Below are 22,080 nucleotides of genomic sequence, written 5' to 3'. Positions count from 1 at the left end.
TGAGGGGCAAAGAATTTTAAGAAGAAAGGTTGAGCAGGAGTCTGTTATGTCTGAAATGAACATTTGATAGCAGAATTGTAGAAGTCAACAATTTTTGTCTGGGGCTGGGTTATGGCTCAGAGATAGAGCTCTTGCCTAGTGTGTGTGAGGCCCTGGGTTCGATCCTTAGCACCACATATAAATAAATAAAATAAAGGTCCATTGACAACTAAATTTTTTTTTAAAGCAGGTTTTGGTTGCAGGGTTAAATAGATTGGCTAGCCAGAAGTTGAGAATAAAAGTTTAAAAACTATAAAAAGGCCTGGGCATGGTGGCACATACCTATAATTCCAACTACTGCAAGGCTAAGGCAAGAAGATGGTAAGTTTGAGGCTAAGAGGCCAACCTGGGCAATTTAGGGAGACTCTATCTGAAAAAAAAAAAAAAAATGGAGGAGGATGGGACAGGGATGTAACTTAGTGCTTGCCTTGCATGTGAGAGGTACAAGGTTTGAGCCCCAATACTGAAACACTGTGCACAAACCAAAAAGAGGTGAATTAAGTATGAACAGAGAAATGTAGCCTGCGACCCGTGCTGGCTTCATGAAAGAAGGTTCCAACCGGGAGAAAACGCTAGGGAGTTTTGAATTAAAGACACAAGACTCTAATTACCTTTAAAACCAGCTCCAGGACAGCTCCTCCTAGCTCCTGCCTCCAGCCACCTAAGGTGGTAGCGAGGTTACTGAAGAGGGAGAGAGAGAGAGAGAGAGAGAGAGAGAGAGAGAGAGAGAGAGAGAGAGAGAGAGAGAGAGAGAGAGAATTTTTTAATATTTATTTTTCAGTTTTCGGTGGACACAACATCTTTATTTTATTTGTATGTGGTGCTGAGGATGGAACCCAGTGCCCTGCTCATGCCAGGCGAGCGGCTACGGCTTGAGCCACATCCCCAGCCCCCATGACTAATTTTCAACTCGAAAGTTTTGGGGGCACATTACAGCACTGGATAAACCCAAAGAAAAATCATTCTATACCAAACTGCAGCCAAAGCAAGGGCTAGGCACTCATAGTATGGTGTTACCAAAACTTTCTAACAGGGTCTTGGGCAAAGGCAGAGGCTATTTCTCCTGGCTTCGATCTGGAGGGACTATTTCTGCTCAGTAAGGAGGAGTTGCTTCGTCCACTTGCAAAGTGAGCTTTGTTAGGTGAATGAATGAATGAATGAATGAACCAAAAAATGTGACTTTGGAAAACAGATGTGGATAAGAAAGATCACTTCACTTTAGAAGAACTAACAGAGATTATATCCTACCTAACACATATGGAAATAGAAGTAATGAGTCTTCTTAATTGTTGCTTCTCTGAAATGCATTGCTAATGCCCTACATTTTATAATGGTACATATCTCTCAGGTTGTCTATATTTCTATATTAAATGTAATATCAAAATAACTGTTCTTATGAAATGACCAGGGTGTAATAGATCATAAAATGAAAGAAAATAATTCCATTCCACTTGTGTAGACTTTAATAACTACAGAGAGGTTTGATGTTATAGTAACTACAGAGAGATTTTATAGTAAGTGTATATATTATGTAGATTAAAATATCTTAATTATGATTTCAACATGTAGTTTTCAAATTTATCATTTCATTTTGTTCATTATATAAATCAAGAGTGATTGCAAATAAAATTTTTATAATCTGCATTTTAATTAATAAATCATCCAAAAAGTTAAAAGAAAAAAAAAGAAATGATTCAATGTAGAATCTTCTACTTGCCTAGTCTTTGGATTGCATTTTCAGAGTACTGCTGGTTTTCTGAAATCATCTACAAGGAATTAGATTAAATGTAGCTTTTGGGCTGGTGGGGTGTAGCTCAGTGGTAGAGTACTTGCCTATCTGTGAGCAAGGTTGGGTTGGAATCCTAACACTGAAGAAGGGGAGGGAAAATAAAAGTAAAATGTAGTCTTTTTGTGTGTGTGTGATACCAGGGATTATATTGGATTGTATCTAGGGCCTCGCACTTGGTAGGAAGGTGCTTTGCCACTAAGCACTATTCTTTTTTATTTTGAGACAAGGTCTTGCTAAATTGCCCAGACAGGCTTAGCCTCTTGAGTTGCTGGGATTATATATCTATATCTATCTTTATCTATCTATCTATATCTACATTTATCTATATCTGTCTACATATCTATTACTAGTTGTTCCATTTCCAGATTAGAAAACACAATCAGAATTGCTGTGTCTGTTCTTCTCAAGTTTATGCTCTGTCACTACAGCAGATGTTTTTCAGACCTTGCATCTCATTTTCAGTGTTCTCCTTGTTATCAGTAATACAATGCAATGGGTAACTACCTTTAAGAATAAAGTATACATCTGTGGTTGCCCTGATCAGGAACTGGAGTCAGACTTCTAAAACATCTGGTTTTATTAGCTCAATTCTGTAGAAGAAATAAATGCTAATTTGATGTTAAGATTGCTTTCTTTCGGTGTGTGTGGGGGTGTGGGGGGGTGGGGGTGTGGGGGTGTGGGGGGGTGGGGGAGGTGGCAGATGCCCATAATCCCAGCATCTCTGGAAACTGAGGCAGGAGGGTTGTGAGTTCAAAGCCAACTTCAGCAGTTTATTGAGGCCCTAAGCAACTCATCGAGACCCTCTCACTAAATAAAATTTAAAAAGGGGAGGGCGATGTGGTTCAGTGGTTAAGAACCCCTGGATTCAATCTCTAGTATCCCCCCCAAAAAAATATTGTTTTTCTTCCATTTGTTTTAACCAATTTTATTTTAAATACTTTTTCCATAGATAGAAAGATAAAGATATTCATATCATCTAGTTCCTTGTTTTACTTTTCATTTATTTCCTGAACCACCTTCAAGTTGATCATATTTGTATTGTAAAATATCATATTTGTACAAAAGTTTTTGACTTTTGACTTGACCCTCTTTCTTTCTTGTCTTTTGTGGTTCTGAGGATGGAACCCTGCATGTTGCACATGCTAGGCAAGCAAGCATTCTTACCACTGAACTACATCCCCAGCTCAAATTGTGATCTTTTTAAAAATTATAATTCATCATTTATGATATACAGTATCTTAGAATTTTATCTTAGAATTTTTTTTCACGTAGTTCTGGTGCTGTGGATGTGAAATTACAGTGATTTATCGAAATTAATTTGTCACATAAAGGAACTGCGTTCATGGTTGTTATATATACATTTTATTTTAAATTACTTTTTTCTCATTCTAGCTGTTCCCTTTCCTCCGACCAAACGGCTTACTTTGAAGGAAGTGTTTGAGAATGGGAAGCCTAAAATTGATATTTTGAAAAACCATTTGGTAAAGGAAGGCCGAGTGGAAGAGGAAGTAGCCTTGAAGATAATCAATGATGGGGCTGCCATTCTGAGACAAGAGAAAACTATGATAGAAGTGGAAGCTCCAATCACTGGTATGAAAAGTACTTCCAGGGTTACACTTAGATTTGAGCTAATTTTGAGAAATGATTACAAACTTAAAGGTGGTATGATAATTTTTTTGTGAATTTTGAGATAGTGTTTGTGTTAGGATTAATTAGAATGTTTGTTGGTCCTTGAAGAAATATAATTTTAAATGACTAACATTCTTAGTGGGAATATTTCATATCAATATATTGACTACCATTACATAGCAGTCCAGTCAAAAGTGACTTAAATTAGTTAAACTGTAATCCATGTTGGTGTAATTCCTTTTTTCTTCTAAGACATAAATTTTCACTTTACATTATTTGTTTTTTGCCTAGTGTGTGGTGATGTTCATGGACAGTTCTTTGACCTGATGAAGTTGTTTGAAGTAGGGGGATCACCGAGTAACACACGCTACCTCTTTCTGGGTGACTATGTGGACAGAGGCTATTTCAGTATAGAGGTAAAAATGAAACCAGTTATGTTGGAGCTATCATGTTACCATTAAAAAGATTTGCTTTTCATTCTTTGGTAGAAGAAATTAAAATGTTAACACTGGTAAAATTTATTAAACTTTATTACTTCAACAGTTAAAAAAATAAATGCTTTCCATTGACAGAAAAAGACTATTCCTTTTTCTATCATTATAAAACCTGCATATAGGGGCTGGGGTTGTGGTAGCACATGTGTCTGGCATGTGTGAGGCACTCAGTTCGATCCTTGGCATCACATAAAAATAAATAAGTAAAAGAGAGGTATTGTGTCTATCTGCAATTAAAAAAATATTTTTTAAAAAAGAAGAAAACCTGGCATATAAGACTATATTAACCCAATTTTGAAAATAAATTTAATTTTTATCAACCTTTCCTTTTTGAAGGTAGTGTACTTGCTGCATGTAAGTGATGTAAATTGCTTTTCCCTTAAACAGGGATTGAATTAGCTGACCTTAATTATAAGATCATAAACTGCTGAGCTACAATGAACTCTTATATTAACGGCCAATGGTAAATAATGAGGCACTTAGCTTTTTGTAGGTATAATTTCTGATATTGTTGTACATAGTAAACCCCTAATAAATGTTCATTGAAGGGAAAAAATGAATTGCAGTTAAGTTAATGAAAATTCACAACTTGCTTTTATATATTTTGAAAATTGAACTATAGGAACATGGTTAGAATTAAAAACTAATATAAGCTTTTATGTATAAAAGACAAAACTACTGTAGAACCTAATGCAAGGTTTGGAGTACAGTGGAATCACCATACATTCATATTTAATGTCCATTGAGTGAACTCTGCATGCTTGGCAAATAAAAGTTCAGTAGCTTTTGAAATAGTGTGGCTATTTGAATTTGTAATGTGCTCCAGAAGAAGCACGAGATGAGAAATTGAGTCCGCTTGCTCTTGTGCTGTCTTTAGTCCTGCTTGGCCCCTTATAGTATGAGAATCTCAGTGTCCTGCATATGTCCCTGGAGGTGAACAGTTGGTTTTTCATGTAGCATCACTCCTAAATACAAGTCGTCTTTTTCACCCAATGGTCAACCAAAGCAGTGTCGTTTTTTTGAAGCTCAAGGAAAAATAAACAGCAAAATTAATTAATTTTACTCTTTAATTAGATTTGCAGTCTAATTTCATGAATCAGAGAAGTTCAGTGTTATTTTGCTATTGCATAAAATTAATTTAGTGCAAATGTGAGGACAAAAGTTAATGGTATGAACTAAGAAAATAAGCGCCCTTTGCCCTTTCCCTGCTGCAAGTTCTCCTGCTGCTCAGTTAATGTCCACAGTGTCTAAATTAAGGCACTAGAGATAGGTGGAGTTCATCATGGGCTGTCACTGAAAAGCTTCCCTGTTGCTACTGTGTTTCAGTAGACAATAAATAAAAAATATGAATGTTTGAAACACACATTGAAAGTTTATGTCTTTGTGTAATTATAAGATGAGGTTTCAGAGGCTGAAGAGCTTTTAATTTTTTTAATTTAATTTTTTACCAAACACTAGTCATTTTAATTAATGAGACTTCTGTTAAACATAACTATTAGGTCAAATTATCTTCTTATTGTTAACTCATAATTTAAAAGTAGTTTTAATTCATTTAATATAGCACATGTAAAAAATATGCAATGCCTGGGGGCTGAGGTTGTGGCCCAGTGGTAGAGTGCTTGCCTGGCATGTACGAGGCGCTGGGCTCAATCCTCAGCACCATATAAAAATAAACAAATAAAAATAAAGGTATTGTGTCCAACTACAACTAAATTTTTTTAAAAAATATGCAGTGCTTTTTGTACACCTATGCTGTATTCAGAGAATTTTTGCATTATACATTTTTTTCCTCACAAATCAACAAAATTTCCTGAGTGCCAAATCAGTGACAGGCTGTGTGAATAAAAATCATGAGCTGGAAGTATAGCTAAGTGGCAGAATACTTGCCTAGCATGTACTAGGCCCTGAGTTCAATCCCCAGTACTGGGGAAAAAAAAAAAAAAAGAATTCATGTTCTCTTAAGAACCTGATAGTCTTTTTTTTTTTAATATTTTTTTAGTTGTTGATGGACTTTTATTTTACTTTGCTTATTATGATATTGTGGTGCTGGGAATTAAATGCAGTGCCTCACACTTACGAGACAAGCGCTCTACCACTGAGCTACAACTCCAGCCCCTGGACAGTCTTATAGAGATATACAGATATGAAAGATATTTCAGTATAATATGAAAAACACTGGTTTAATTATCTTCAATATTCTTCATATTGAGACCTAGCAAGTCTCCTCACACACAGTAGCTATTCAGTATTTGTTGAATGAATATTAATAACTAGTTTCTTTATGGATTTATTCTGTTATTTGATGTTGGCTAACTTTGAAAGGGTTTTTCTGGAATAACTTAAGAGATATATGAATTGAAACTGGAAGGTGACAGTGCTGTATCAGTTTCAAAACTGAATTGTGGGATATATCTAATTTCAGTTGGAAGTCACTAGATTTATAAACTACTAAGATTATAAATTCTATAGGCTACAGCTTAGTCCAACATGATACAGGTATGTAAATGAAAAATAATTTTTTTACCATTCCCTTGATAGCCATAAGTATGATGTTTTTGTCAAATGGATGAAAATAAGATTGTGGAATCCTGAATGTATTTTTTATTACAAATAGTTCATTTTTTGTAGAAAAATTTGGAGATACAGAATCTAAGAAAACAAAAACCTTCTAAAAATCAGAAATAATCATCATTAACACTTTATTTTTTTCCTTTATGTGTGTAAATTTTTTAAAAGAAAATTGGAATCATTGTGTGTGTGTGTGTGTGTGTATAATTTTTTAAAAAAAATTTTTGTACAGGGAATTAAACCAGGGGTGGTCACCTCCACGCCTGGCTTATATATTCCTTTTTATGACTAAAATATGTATGTGTGTGAGTGGCTTTGTCAGAGGTCTACATATTTACATAAACTATGGAAACATTAAGGGGAGGTTTTCTGTATGCTATTCTCTTTCAGATTCTAGGGCAACAAGCATATCTATACATTCAAAAGTTGATTTTATTTTGCACCTTGGAGCTAATATAGCAAGCCACTTTCAGTTTTTTATTTGTTCTTTTTAGATATACATGATGGTAGAATGTATTTTGACATATTATACATACATAGAGTGTAACTTATTCTAATTAGGATCACATTCTTTTAGTGATATAGAGTTTTACTGTTGTGTATTATATATGAACATAGGAAAGTTATGTTCAAACTTGGATTTATATAATATGTCTTTGTGTGTTATAATAGTCACAAAGAAATTTTATCCTTTGTCTTGTAGTGTGTGCTGTATTTATGGAGTTTAAAGATTAATCATCCTAAAACATTGTTTCTGCTTCGAGGAAATCATGAATGCAGGCATCTTACAGAATATTTCACCTTCAAACAGGAATGTAAGTATTTTCATTTCTCTGGAGCCTTTTAAATTATTCTTTAGCCTGTTCCAAAGTGAATCAAATAAAAAAATTTAAAAAGTGAATCAAATATAAAGGAAAAAAAACATCAGTAGAACTCAAATATTTTTTGAGTACCACTCAAATTAATTTTTTCCTGGTAAAAACTAAGAGTCCTCTAAGATCCTACTTTTAGGAGGATAAATATTTATTATTTATTTTGAAAAGAACTTTTGAGTACCCCCCCCCCTTTTTTTTTGGTACAGGGTATTGAACTCAGGGACATTCGACCACTGAGCCACATCCCCAGCCCTATTTTGTATTTTGTTTAAGGACAGGGTCTCACTGAGTTGCTTAGCAACTAGCTATAGCTAACTTTATACTTGTGATTCTTCTGCCTGAGCCTCTTGAGCCACTGGGATTACAGGAGTGCGCCACTATGCCTGGATCCCCTCATGTTTATAAACTAATAAATGTTGGATAGTTGGAAAACACAGAGAAGATAAAAATTATCTGTAATTACCCCATTTAGAAATAATCACGATCTCACTAATTGGAATATAGTTTTTTGGCCTTTTTTCTCTCTAAATAAAAATCTGTTATGAAGTAATTGAAATACATTTATCTATGTATATTTTTAAAATAAAATTTGGCTTGGGCTGGGTTGTGGCTTAGCAGTAGAGTGCACACCTGGCATGTGCAGGGTCCTGGGTTTGATCTTCAGCACCACATTATAAAAAATAAAGGCATTGTGTCCAACTACAACTAAAAAATAAAATAAATAAAATAAAAATTGGCTTTTATTACTTACACTGGGTTTTTGTTTTGATTTTTGATATTGGGGCTGGCTGTGTTATTCAGACTGACCTCAGACTCCTGAACAACTGAGATGGAAGAGATTCTTGCCACCATGCCCGGCTTATACTGTTAAATAAATTTATCTTTTCACTTAACATAATAGCATTTTCAATATTGTTATGTATTTTTTAAATCATGATTTTATAAAGTTATTTTAATATTTTTTAAGTACTCCATCTTATTAATGCCCTGTCATGTGTGTAATCAATTTAGTAACAATTGTAGGGAGCTTAGGTTGTTTTTAACTATTAATACAATAATATAAAAAAAAGTTTTAATGAAAGTGGATTTTTTTTTAATTAAAACATTACTAGCTAATTTAAAAACAAACCAGGGAATGATCAGGAGGCCAGGAGCCAGCAAACTGCATGTTGGAACTGGTCTGCATTTGGGGTCCCTGCCCACTAACAAGAGGGCCACAGGTTCAGTTCAGGCCACAGCTACCAGAAGCTGCTAGAAAGCTCCAAGGAACTCTGAGATGAAAGTTGAGGAAGACTCTCTTTTTTTGAATTGAAGGATCACCCAAACTTTTGCAGGATTTTGGGACTCCAAAATTGAGGAAGATGCACATTTTATGCCCACATTGGAGGGTTCTAACCAAGAGCCACTGACCAGCCAACTCAACCAGGCACAGGATCTTGAACCTTTGAACTAGTGACTTTCCCTATCTGGGTTGTAGTCTTCTTTTCTTCTTCTTCTTCTTCTTTTTTTTTTTTTTGGCACCAGAGATTGAACCCAGGAGTGCTTAACTACTGAGCCACATCCCCAGCCCTTTTTTATATTTTAGGGACAGAGTCACACTGAGTTGCTTTAGGGCCTTTCTTTGCTGAGGTGGCTTTGAACTTTCAATCCTCCTGCCTCAGCCTCCCAAGCTGCTGGGATTACAGGCATGTGCCACGGTCCTGGCCTAGCATGTTCTCTGTAAACAAGGAAGCTAAACTAAATCTCTCTGGTCCCATCTGGCTTTATTTTGTTCTGTTTTGTTTTGTTTTTATTTTTGTTGTTAGTGGTAGGTTATTTATTTATTTATTTATTTATTTATTCATTCATTTATTTTTTGTTTTTTTCAAGATGTCTCACTATTTCACTACCTTGCCTAAACTGTCCTTGAATTTGTAATCCTCCAGTCTCAGCCTCCCAAGTAGCTGAGACAACAGGCATACACCACCACACTGGCTCCACCTGGCTCTAAAATCTACCCCTTTCCCTGAATAATCCTTAATATGCATAAATACTATGTTAATATAGTTGATATTTTGATCATGGATTTCACTTTGTGTCCTATTCAGATTTTTCTTCTGAGATTATTATCTTGAAATAATATATTATAAAATATGTAAAGTTTTATTGCCCTCAAAATATTCAAGTTTAAAACTTTTAAATTGTTTTTCAGAAACTTGGAGTTTATTGAGCCCCCAGAACTCTGTGCTGGTCCATAGAACTCACTGGATAGTGTTTCATATGCTCGTATTAATGATCGTTGCCAGTTGCAACTAGATGTGAGATGGCAGCCTCCTTCCTTGTAAAGCCTGAAAGGAAAGGTTGTTGCTATTGAAAGAAATTTTAGAGTAATAATACTTTTTATTTATTTATTTATTTTTATTTATTTTTTTAGTTCTTGGCGGACACAACATCTTTGTTGGTATGTGGTGCTGAGGATCGAACCCGGGCCGCACGCATGCCAGGCGAGCGCGCTACCGCTTGAGCCACATCCCCAGCCCATTACTTTTTAAAAACTCCTTCTGATAGAAAAGTCAACTGCATTTGGGCAAGATGCAGATCATCACAGCCCTGGTGAATCAACAGAAAGATTTTTAACAAGTAGATCTACCATTGGTGGATGTTTAAATTGGTGTGAATATTTAGAGAACAGTTTGCGATATCTATAAAAATTTTATTAGCATTTTTACTTTGTAAGACTTTATCTTGCAGGCCAGGTACTGTCACACACTCCTGAAATCCCAGCAGCTCAGGAGACTGAGGCAGGAGGACCACAAATTCAAAGCCAGACTCAGCAATTTAGCAAAACTCTAAGCAGTTTAGCAAGATTCTGTCTCAAAATGAAACATCAAAAAGGGCTGGGGATGTGGCTCAGTGCTTAAGCATCCCTGGGTTCAATCCTTGGTACCCTCTCCAACCAAAAATTATCATGTAGATTGCATAACATATTTAATGCCGTAAAACAATTAATATAAATTTAGTGACTTAAAAAAAATCACATTTATTATCTAAGAGTAAGGGTAGGTCAGAAGTTCAGGTACAGCATGGCTGAATTCACTGAGCTAAAATCAAGGAGTTTTTCTCTAAGGTCACTAGTTGTTGCCGGTCCTTGCAACTGCAGGATTAAGGTTCTCATTTTCCTTCTACCTTTTGACTTGTTATCGCTCTTAACTTCTAGAGATTACTTGCAGGTCCTTGACTTTCAGTCCCCCATGTTATGCCCAGTATGGATGTTTTGCTTTCTTCTAGGCTCAAATGCATCTCTGAATTCTGCCATTAGCCATCTGGAGAAAGCCCTTTTCTTTTAAAAGACCCACCTAATTAGGTCAGGCCCACATGCCATGATTTTTTTTCCTCATATATTGGAACATAATCATGAGAGTTCCATTATATTCAGTTTCACAGAGTGTAGGTCATTACAGGTCATTTTAGAATTCTACATAGATATATGGACAAAATGATAAGATAGGGATGTTCATTGCAGTGTTCATTGTAAAACAACAGATGACCTAAATGTCAGTAGGGACTGATTAAATAAGTGATAATACATTTTTAAAAATGGAATACTAGGCCTTTATTTAAACACTAAGAGTTCTATGTATATATTATGGAGAGATTGTGGATAAATCGTTAGATAAGAGAAGCCATTAGCAGACCATGTATACCCTGTAGAGAAGAAACTTTTTTTGTTTTCTGGTACTGGAGATTGAATCCAGGGGTGCTCAACCACTGAACCACACTCTCAACCCTTTTTATTTTTTTGAGACAGGGTCTCACTAAATTGCCAAGGATGGCCTCAAAACTGTGATCTTCCTGCCTCAGCTTCCTGAGTTGCTGGGATTACAGGCATTTGCCAGCATATCCAGCTCAGAAGAAATGGTTAAATAGCAATCACCTCTGGATGCTGTGTCAGGAGCACTTATGCTTTTAACTTTATATCCTCTTTAGTACTATTTGAATCATTTTTTACTTCCACCATGTACTATTTTTATTTTTTTCAAACCTGTTTTTGAAAATTACCCAATTTGGACATAAACATTTAAAAGGCTTTTTAAAGCACTCCTAGTAATTTTACTGTGTGTTATTGGTTTAAAATGACTATTGCAAAGTTTTAGAAAGCTTCTACTATTTATCATTTGGGAACCATTTCGCCAAATGTTTTTAAAATTTGAAATATTTTACACTGGTTTTCTAAAACAAATATTAGAATATTTCTCATCACGTCTATTTCTTAGGGGAAAAATTAAATCTTGTGTATTAAATCTGTTAACAAAGACCCTGGAGTATAATACTTGATATAGTCAGCTTGTATTATTTAGAAGTAAATAAGTGATGAATAAATATGCCTGGGGATGCCTTTCTTCTGAATTAAGATTCAGGTTGGCCTTTGTTTTGTTACATTTGAGATGGGTCTCACTGTGTTGCCCAGGCTGGTCTTACACTGTCCACACTGTCCTTCTGCCACAGCCTCCCTAGTACCTGGGACTTCAGGCATGCATCACCATGTCCAGCTTAAGGTTTAGATTTTTAAGTGACATTTTATCTCCTCTTTCTCTGTTTTATCAGAACTTTGTTGTTGTTTGTTTTGGTACTGGGGATTAAACTCAAAGTTACTTTATTTTATTTTTGTACCAGGGACTGAACCCCAGGGGTACTTAAATCACTGAGCCACATCCCCAGCCATTTTTATAATTTATTTAGAGACAAGGTCTTGCTAAGTTGCTTAGGGCCTTGCTGCTAAGTTGCTGAGGCTGGCTTTGAACTTGTCCTTCTGCTTCAGCCTCCTAAGCCACTGGGATTACAGATGTTTGCCACTGTGCCCTGTTTGGAGTTCTTTTTTGATAAGCATATTTGGTTTAAAATATTTTTAAAACAATGAACAATAGGTTTAGGAAACATTTTAAGTATCTCCTTTCACACAGAATTTTCTACATCATGTTTTATTTGCTTTTCTCATGCTTTAATGTAGTTTTAGGCTTTTTTTTTTTTTTTTTTTGGATTCTGGTGATTGAACCCAGGGCCCCATGCATGCTAAGCAAGTGTGCTGCCGTTGAGCTACACCCCTAGCCTTCTTTAATGTAGTTTTAACCCAGTTGCTTTACTTTTCTCTTGTCTATCAAGATATCCTTCTCTTTCATTCTAATGTTCCAACTGAAATATTAATAAATCTTGGAACAAGCACACATATTCAGGTGAAAATTTAAATTTATATTCCTATATAAGGAAAGAGGCTTTTGTTTTGTATGGGTGTCTTTACTGATAAGCCTGTCTCTTAAACTGCTGCTGAGGCTTTTAGAATCAGTACCTTATAATTACTGTTAAGTGGTGCTTAGATTTAGATTGTGCAGCTGCAATCTTGCAGTCTTGTTAATGTTTTTAAGGGGTGTGTGGAGTCTTGTATCAATTCTTAAAATTGCTTTATACTGTGGAGATTTTTTTAAATCTTTTTTTTTCTTTTTTCCTTGTGTTCAAATTCAGAGATAATTTGAGTAACAAAAAAAGTGTAACAGTTGGTTTTTGACATATCCTTTCTACTTGCAAAACTATTTTTTATTGGAGAAACCCATTTTATAATTTCATCTCATAATTCTGGGTTCAAAGTTCTATAGTTGTTCAGTTGGGTCATCTTTTGATGGCTTGCTGACAAGTTCCGGAAACTCTGGTAATTCTATTAATGAAAATAGTATTGCTATGACAAGCAATAATTTCTGATCTTTTTCAAAAGTGAGCATCATTAGTCATTGTTCATTGCAACATTATTTAGAGTAGGAAAAGACCGGTCTGGTTAGATGGTTGTATGTCCACGAAGTGAAATAAGTTGTAGATATTTAAAAATAATAATTACTAAGCTCCATTTAGGCAAAATTTTACCTTTACCATCTTAGCATCTTTATCAATTTTTTTAAATTGACAAGGCTGATCAATAGGAGAAACGCATGTATGTTTGTTTAAAATAAGGCTTACATGACATGCTAGCCTTTCTAAGTGTTGAATATTACATGTATAATGAATTGGACAGAGTACCAAGTTGTGGAAAAGTAACTAAATTTTATGGGGAGGCTAGAAGATAAGAGTTGTTTTTTGTTGCTATTGTTGTTGTTGTTGTTGTTTTGGTTTTTTTGTTTTTATTGAAACTGGGGCCTTGTACATGCTAAGCATATATTCTACCACTGAGCTACATCCCAGCCCACTACAGGTTATTTTAACGAGGTCTGTACAGAATTCTCTGGATCTCTATTTCTCATCCTTGATCACAATGTTAGTTTCCTTTTAGTGTAGAGAGGGTGTCTTTCACCAGAAATTTCATCTCCTGCTTTTAAGAAATAGCATGAAAGTCAGAGTGATCTTCTTGCACCTACTGTTTTTCAGGTGCCTTTAACTCAAAATAGTCAATGCAGAGCAGCATATTTTAGGGTGGCATATTCTTAATTCCTTCATTCATCATGTTAAGATGTTGTATGATCTTCAAAATATGTTATTAGGATGTGGTGGTGCATTCCTGTGTTCCTAGCTGCTCAGGAGTCTAAGAGGCAGGAAAATTAAAAGTTTGAGTTCAGCCTCAGCAACTTAGCAAGATCCTGTCTCAAAATAAAAAAGTCTGGGGATATAGCTCAGTGGTAGAGCACCCATGGATTCAATTCCAAGAAAAAAACACACAAAAGATATTATTAGGTAATAAAAGCAAGATCAGAACAGCTACCATTTTTGAAGAAAACAAAAGGAATGTGTGAAAAGAGAATAGTACTTACATATCTTCTTATCTGCTTGCATATGCAGAGAATATCTTTGTAAAGATACCCAGGAAATGAATACTGGGTGCCTGTGGAGAGGGGACAGGAGGCACTGTGGACCTTATAGCTTTTTTATTTTGAACCACATCAATGAATTGCCTGTTTTTTTAAAAAAAAAAATAAAAGCAAATAAAAAATTTAAAGAAAAGTAATCAACGACTAGACCAGATAATTGTTTCTTGTAACTAGTGCTGACTTTCAAAATTGCTTTCAAAGAATTTGTTAAAATTTTTGTTTTGATAGTGATGCATATTAATGCCAGTTAGAACTTGTGTGATCCTATGGTTGTGACACATTTTTCCTTCATTATAGAAATAATTGTTTTATAGGATATATTTTAAATTTTTTTTAAGAAAACACTGCTCTTAAATCAGCTAATTTAACCTTTGGGGATTATATTTTTAGTTATTTGGTTCTGCTGTTAAATATTTTACTTTAAAATAATGATTAGGGCTAGGCTTGATGATGCATGCCTGTAGTCCCAGCAGCTCTGGAGGCTGAAGCAGGAGGATTGCAGGTTTGAAGACAGCTTTAACAACTTAGCAAGGCTGTAAGCAACCTAGTGAGACCCTGCCTCAAAATAAAAAAAATTTTAAAAGGTTGGAGATGTGGCTCAGTAGTTAAGTGCCCTTGTGTTCAATTCCTGATACCCTCCCCCCCAAAAAAAGTACCAAAGATGGCCTTGAACTTGTGATCATCCTGCTTTACTGGAATTATTGGTATATACTACCACACCTGGCTAGGCTCCACCTTTTCAAGATTCTCCTCTTAATGTTCACTTACTTTCTCTTAATATTCTCATTCTGGGGACTAGGCATCCAGCACATGAACCCTTGAGGGACACACACACAAACCATATCCAAACCATAGCACCAAAGAAGGAAAAAAAAAATGCTCCTTTTCTCTTAAAAAAAAGCCCATCTTTCAGTTTCTCTTTAAAAAGCCCATATTTCATGACCTTTCCTTCCTGGAATATTGTGGACACCGCCTTGTGCCCACTGGAATGTTTTCTTTTTTTTTAAATTTTTTTTTTTTTTTAATTGGTTGCCACTGGAATGTTTTCTTATTCTATAGCCCCAGCCTGACAACAAGATGAAAATACAGTTCATTAACCAAATATTTCTAAATATTAGATTCAGGATGTAATTTACTACAGATCTTAAAAAATCATGCTCAGAAAGATTATCGATCTTTTACTGATGTCTCTTAAATTTCCACTTATATATCTTCAATACCTTCGGGAAATCTTTTCAGACCCAATAATGCTGGGCACAGTGGTGCACACCTATAATCCCAGCAATTTGGGAGGCTAAGGCAGGAAGATCACAAATTTTGAAATCAGCTTTAGCAATTTAGTAAATAAATAAATAATAAATTAAAAGGGCTGGTGATATAGCTCGGTGGTTCAGCACCCCTGAATTCAGTCTCCAGTACTGAGGGGGGACAATAAAATATTCAACTCACAAGACTACCACAGTCCATGCTTGGCCTCCATCTACTTAGGATGTGGGTCAGGAAGGGCCACAGCTGACACTAATTTTCAGTGATGTTGTTGTCCTCATAGGAGTGCAGACAGCAGTCCAGAGCTTTCTGTTTCTCTTGCCACTATTTCCCCAGCAAAGTCACAGCTCAAGCGCAAGCAAATAGGATCCACACTAGGCAGATCAGGGAGCCACTCTGACTTAGAAGCCTCATGCATCACAACCGACAGTATCTCTTTTAAAAGCTTTATTGTCAGAACTTTCAGGGTCCCAAAAGGGACTTAACCAGTTATGAGTCACCACCCTCAGAAGAGCCCAAAGCTGTAGCTTCCTGACAGGTAATTGGGTAATTTTTACCACAAGTAATGTGGCCTAAGAAGGTAGCTAACAGTCACTTTCAGTTTTTTTTTTAACTTTTATTTTATTTGTTTATGAGGTGCAAGGGGCCAAACCCCGTGCATCATGCATGCTAGGCAAGCACTCTACCACTGAGCCACAATCCCAACCCACCTTACCAGTTTTCCAAGGCAACAAAGCTCAAAAGTTAATCCAGGGTCACAGGGGAGTGAGGTTTTGTGAACCCTTTATGACTCTTCAAAAATATCTTTACAAAGATGATTATAGTTTCAAATTTGACTAAAATAAATGGCTTTTAAAATAGCTCCATACTCCTCTGACTTATCCTTTGGACTTTTCCCCTTTTTTTGGTAGGTCGAATCAAATATTCGGAAGAGGTGTATGATGCGTGTATGGACACATTTGACTGTCTTCCTCTTGCAGCCCTCTTAAACCAGCAGTTTCTCTGTGTACATGGAGGAATGTCACCTGAAATTACGTGTTTAGATGACATTAGGAAAGTAAGTAATCTTTTATTATTATTATTTTTAAAAATTTTGTTTATTGCAGTCAGCCAATAAATCTTTAGCTAAAATCTTTAAAATACAATCAAAATTAAGAAAATACCTGTGGTCTTATCATTGCAAGATAACTACATTTAATATTTTGATATATATTTACCAGAGATTTTATCTCATTTTTTTATTAAATCTGCTTTTACCGATTGGAAGCATAATATTTTTAGAGTGTAGCTCTGAAACTGAATTATCACAGTATAGAAGGAAAGAAACCAAGGTTGTAAAGAATCCCAGTCCTATCATTAATTACGTAACCTGACCCACTCAACCTCTTGGCACATTTTCTTGGTGAAATGAGGATGTTGGAATGGACGGTCTTAGGACTCTGAATTCAGTGATTTTGACATTGTAGATGATATAGTTTAATTGCTGCACTTGATTTACATGGTGATTATTTCCAAGATTCTCTGTCTTCATGACTGAAAGCAGAGGACCAATGTTTGTTTGCTTCATTGTTCTATATGACAATCTTTCTCTTCTCTACTTTTGTATTCTCTTAGTTCTCTTACATAGGTACTGAAACTAAAGATTTTTCTGTTTATAAACTGTGTTTTCTGAATTCAGTCACCTCGTAACTGTGTGTCTCTGGGCCCTGGCTTTTCTGCTGCTTGGCTGTCTCTTTTACATAGTTAATCTTGGATTTGACCATTCAGAATCAATTGTATTAATAAAAAGCTCCCCTTAACTCAGCAGAAGGCTTTTCTTGTCACCCAGCTATTCTATTGCTTCTGTTCTTTTGGTTTTTAAGCTTTTAGCTAAAGCAACAGAGACTTCAAAACCTAAGTTAATAACTGATATTGAAATCCCTTCACTGCATAGAATAGGAAGAATAAAAGCCCTATCATAAGAAAACTAGTGCTCTTTCAAAATAAAGGAAACTCCATTGGAATGAACTGAACACAACCATGCCAAAACTTCTGATCTGCAGGCAACTGGAATTAACCATACCCAGTCTTTTCAAAGTAATGTCTTGAGACTGATTGATCTCACATAACTGAGTGATCACTGCCTTCAATGTAGGATTTAAGGAGTCCTTTTCTATAGTGTGGGTAGATGGCAGGGATATCTATAAATATTTATTACAGAAAAATATTAAAAATTGTGAATCTGAAATGTTTTAAAGGCTCATTTTCTTGTAGGAAAATCCTTTAGGGGCTTACTGCCTTCTCTCCTAATAGATTCCTATAAGTGGGAAGGGTTTTTTTTGTTTTTTGTTTTTTGACCCATCTTCTTCCAAGAGCTCTTTTGCTTTCCTGACTTTTTTTCTTTTGGCTTTTGTGTGTCTTCCAGTTAGACAGGTTTATTGAACCTCCTGCCTTTGGGCCAGTGTGTGACCTGCTTTGGTCTGATCCTTCAGAGGATTATGGCAATGAAAAGACATTGGAGCACTATACCCACAACACTGTCCGAGGGTGCTCTTATTTTTTCAGGTAAGCTAATCTTCAAAGTAGAAAATTATGAAATAAATACATTTTATCAAATTGTTTTTAAAAATTTAAATCTCGGGCTGGGGTTGTGGCTCAGCAGTAGAGCACTCACCTTGCATGTGTGAGGCCCTGGGTTCAATCCTCAGCACCACGTAAAAATAAATAAATAAAACAAATATATTGTGTCCAACTACAACTAAAAAATAAATATTTAAAAAAAATTATATCTCAAACATATTAAGTTTAGGGACTTCTATTTAATTTCTTAATAGAAGGCAGAAAATTCTTGTCTGTTTAATATTTTCTTACTTATTTTGCCCTAAGAAGTGTAATATACCTGACATGGTTGGACATCTTTCAGTGCTTTGGTATTGCCATCTGACCCAAAGTGATATATATTGTTTGTTCCTAAGCACCTATACACTTTTATAAAAATAAAGATATCTTGGCTTTTTCCCCTAGAGATTCTGATTCAGTAGTTCTGGGACAAGGGAATCCTGTTATGCTTTTAAGAGCTTTCCAGCTTTTGGAACCTCTAGTACAGACAAAGATATAAAAAGAACAGTACATTGTGATCTAAGCCCAGGACATTTCCTGGAAGTTGGCTATTGTCCTAAGTCTCACATGGGACTTTTCATTCTAGTTTGTCACTTGAAAATCAGGAGATACAGCTGAGAATGGTGCACATACCTTAATCCCAGCAACTCAGGAAGCTGAGGCAGGGGATCCCAAGTTCAAGGCCAGCCTCAGCAACTTAGTGAGACCCTGTCTCAAAATAAGAATTAAAAAGGACTGGGGCTATAGCTCATTGGTACAGTGCCCCTGAGTTCCATCTCCAGTACTAAAGAAAGAAAAAGATTTTAAAAAATCAGAAGATACAAGAAAGTTTGAAATAGAAATTATTTTAATCTGAGTATTTTATTTGATGAACAATATATGTATTTGGTCAGTACACACACAAGAAGACTCAATTTTGCCATTAGTTTTGACATTCTTCTAGACAACCTTTTTGTATTCCTCCCTGCCAACCTTATCTGTAACTTATGTGATAAAATCATTTAAATTTGTCTTCTTTTTACTTTGCTTGAAGAGCATAATACTTGCTTATTGTTGACAAAATGTAAATTGGTACTCTTTCTGTGGTGATCAACTTGACAATATCTTTCAATTATAAATGCCTTTGATTCTAAAATTTAATCTTGTGGATAGGTAGTCGATCCTCACTGTTTGCAGATTCCATGTTTGTGAATTCTACTCACTAAGCTTTATTTGTAATCCTAAAATCAGTGCTCATAGAGCTTTCATAGTCATTCATAGGTATGCACTATTCAGAGGGACAAAAAATTTGAGTGGCCTCATAAACATGTTCTCTGCTAAAGTTAACTCTTAAGGTAATGTTCTGCTTTCTGGATTCAGCTCTCCTGTTATAAACAAGTACTTTTTTGGCAGTCTATTAAGGATAATATTTTTTGTCTTTTTATGCTTCTTGTTAGTGATTGTGCTGTTTAAAATGACCCCCAAGCATAGTGCTGAATGTTTTCTAATGTGCCCAGGAAAAGGCTGTGTTGTGCCTTTCAGAGAAAATGTATGAGATAGATAAACTTTGTTCAGACATGTGTTATAGTGGAGTTCAAAGTCAATGAATTAACAGTGTGTTTAAATAAAGTGTCTGCAGGGGCTGGGGATGTGGCTCAAGCGGTAGCGCACTCGCTTGGCATGCGTGCGGCCCGGGTTCGATCCTCAGCACCACATACCAACAAAGATGTTGTGTCCGCCGAGAACTAAAAAATAAATATTAAAAATTCTCTCTCTCTCCTCTCTCACTCTCTCTTTAAATAAATAAATAAATAAATAAAGTGTCTGCATAGAAACTCATCCAACACTAGGTTATGTATTAATTGATTAATGAAAATGCTATGACTGGAGGTCTCTAGTATTTTTCTAATGGTTCATTATTCACTAATTCAGATTTCAAAGCAAAATTATAGCTATTTCAAATAATGAGACTCAGTTCTATTTGCATGTGTATGAGATGTATATGCAAGTTTATTCCTTGTTTTATTTGTGCTGAAAGGTTGAAAATAACCTTAATGTTCAGTAGAAGACTAGATACGTAAATTATGGTAAATCCTAACAAGACAATAATATGAGGCCAGTTTTTAAAAAGAAAAAAGAGAAAGAAATAAACTCTTTGTGTACTGATGTAAAATAATCACTAATATAAAGAGATAAAGTACAGTACTATATACCACCTTCCAACATTTCTGGGTTTTTTTTTTTTTTTTTTTTTGTACTAGGGATTGAACCCCAGGGGCACTTTACCAGAGAGTCACATCCTAGCCCTTTTAATTTTTTTTTTTTTTTTTTGAGACAGAGTTTCCCTTAAATTGCTTAGAGCCTTGATAAGATGTTGAGGATGGCCTTGAACCTGTGATCCTCCTGCCACCATGTTCGGCCCATCTGCCAACATTTTTTTAAAAGCAAGGAAGGGAGGAGTATGCATATGTAATTGTCTGAAATTGAATAGATTATCTCTGAAAGAATATTCAAGAAATCAAGAACATTGGTATCTATCAGGGTAGAAAGGAGGTATTTCACTGTATATCCTTTTTTATTTTTAAATTCCACATCATGTGAGTATGCAGTCTTTTATTTATTCATTTTTAGCATTATCAGTGCTAAATTTAGCATTATTTTAAAGTAAAAATTGTATTTATTTAAAGTATACAATAGATATTCATTTACATTGTGAAATGATCATTATATTCAACCTAATTAACATATTCTTCCACCTCACATAGTTACCATTTTTTGTGTGTATATGGTGAGCACTTAAGATCTACCCTCTTAGCAAATTTCAAGCAACCAGTACAGTATTGTTAACTGTAGTGTATATATGCTGTATATTGGATTTCTAGAACTTATCTTTTATAACAAACTTTGTATTCTTTGTCTTTATTTGGGTGCTGGGAACTGAGCACAGGGCTTTGTGAGTACTAAACATGCTATTACTGAGCTACACTCCAAGTCCTACTGTGTACTCTGACTAACATCTCTTTTCACTCAACTCTGTAACCCCCTGAAAACCTCTGCTTCTATAGATTCAGCTAGTTTAGATTCTACATATATAAGTGAGGTCATATACAGTATTTATTCTTTTGTGTCTGATTTATTTCATCTAACAGTGTCCTTCAGATTTATCCATGTCATTATGAATGGCAGAGGTCTCTTCTTTTAAGACTAAATTACACACACACACACACACACACACACACACACACACACACTTAGGTTGTTTCCGTATCTTGGCTATTATGAATAATACTACACTGAGCATGGAAGTGCTGATACATCTTCAAGGTGCCAATTTCTTTCTTTTTTTGGGGGGTATATACCCAGAAATAGGACTACTGGATCATGTGATAGTTCTCTTTTTAATTTTTCAAGGAATTCCCATACTGTTTCCCTTAATAATTGTACTAATTTACTTTCTTATCAGCAGTAACCAAGGATTCTCTTTTCTCCAGCATCCTTACCAGTACTTTTTGGTCTTTTTTGTATAGTCATCTGACAAGTGTGCTGTGATATGTTATTGTGGTTTTGATTTTTATTTCCTTTATGATGAGTGATTTTGTGCATTTTTTAATATCCCTATTGGTTATATCTGTATGTCTTTATTCAAACATCTCTTCAGGTTCTTTGCCCTTTTTGTAATCAGATTATGTATGGGTTTTCTCTCATAACAAGTTCCAACTTAATGCCTGTTTTTTTTAATATTCATTTTTTAGTTGTAGTTGGAGACAATATCTTTAATTAATTAATTTATTTATATGTGGTGCTGAGGATTGAACCCAGGGCCTCACCCATGCTAGGCAAGCACTCTAATGCTGAGCCACAACCCAGCTCTTTAAAGCCTATTTTGTCTTACAGAAGGAGGCCATTCCTGTCTTCACTACAATATAACAATATTTTGTTTTTTCTTTGTATTTACCTTTAGCGGTGAGATTTATACTTTCATATGTTTTCATCTTGTTCAGTGTCTTTTTATTTTAACT

General features: G+C 35.2%; 1 protein-coding gene across 2 annotated transcripts in view; it reads left to right on the top strand.

The window, feature by feature from the left end:
* Ppp3cc (protein phosphatase 3 catalytic subunit gamma) overlaps nucleotides 1–22,080 on the top strand; it is a 71,967-nt gene that overhangs the window by 22,730 nt on the left and 27,157 nt on the right. For both annotated transcript variants that reach the window (XM_026397528.2, XM_026397527.2), the window contains exons 2-6: nucleotides 3,221–3,418; nucleotides 3,749–3,873; nucleotides 7,223–7,334; nucleotides 16,396–16,541; nucleotides 17,889–18,028. In XM_026397528.2, the coding sequence (XP_026253313.1) occupies nucleotides 3,221–3,418; nucleotides 3,749–3,873; nucleotides 7,223–7,334; nucleotides 16,396–16,541; nucleotides 17,889–18,028 (721 nt within the window). The remainder of the gene's footprint in view (nucleotides 1–3,220; nucleotides 3,419–3,748; nucleotides 3,874–7,222; nucleotides 7,335–16,395; nucleotides 16,542–17,888; nucleotides 18,029–22,080) is intronic.

The sequence above is a fragment of the Urocitellus parryii genome, chromosome 14 (genome assembly GCF_045843805.1).
Source record: "Urocitellus parryii isolate mUroPar1 chromosome 14, mUroPar1.hap1, whole genome shotgun sequence".
NCBI lineage: Eukaryota > Metazoa > Chordata > Mammalia > Rodentia > Sciuridae > Urocitellus > Urocitellus parryii.
This window is presented reverse-complemented; position numbering and strand designations above follow the sequence as displayed.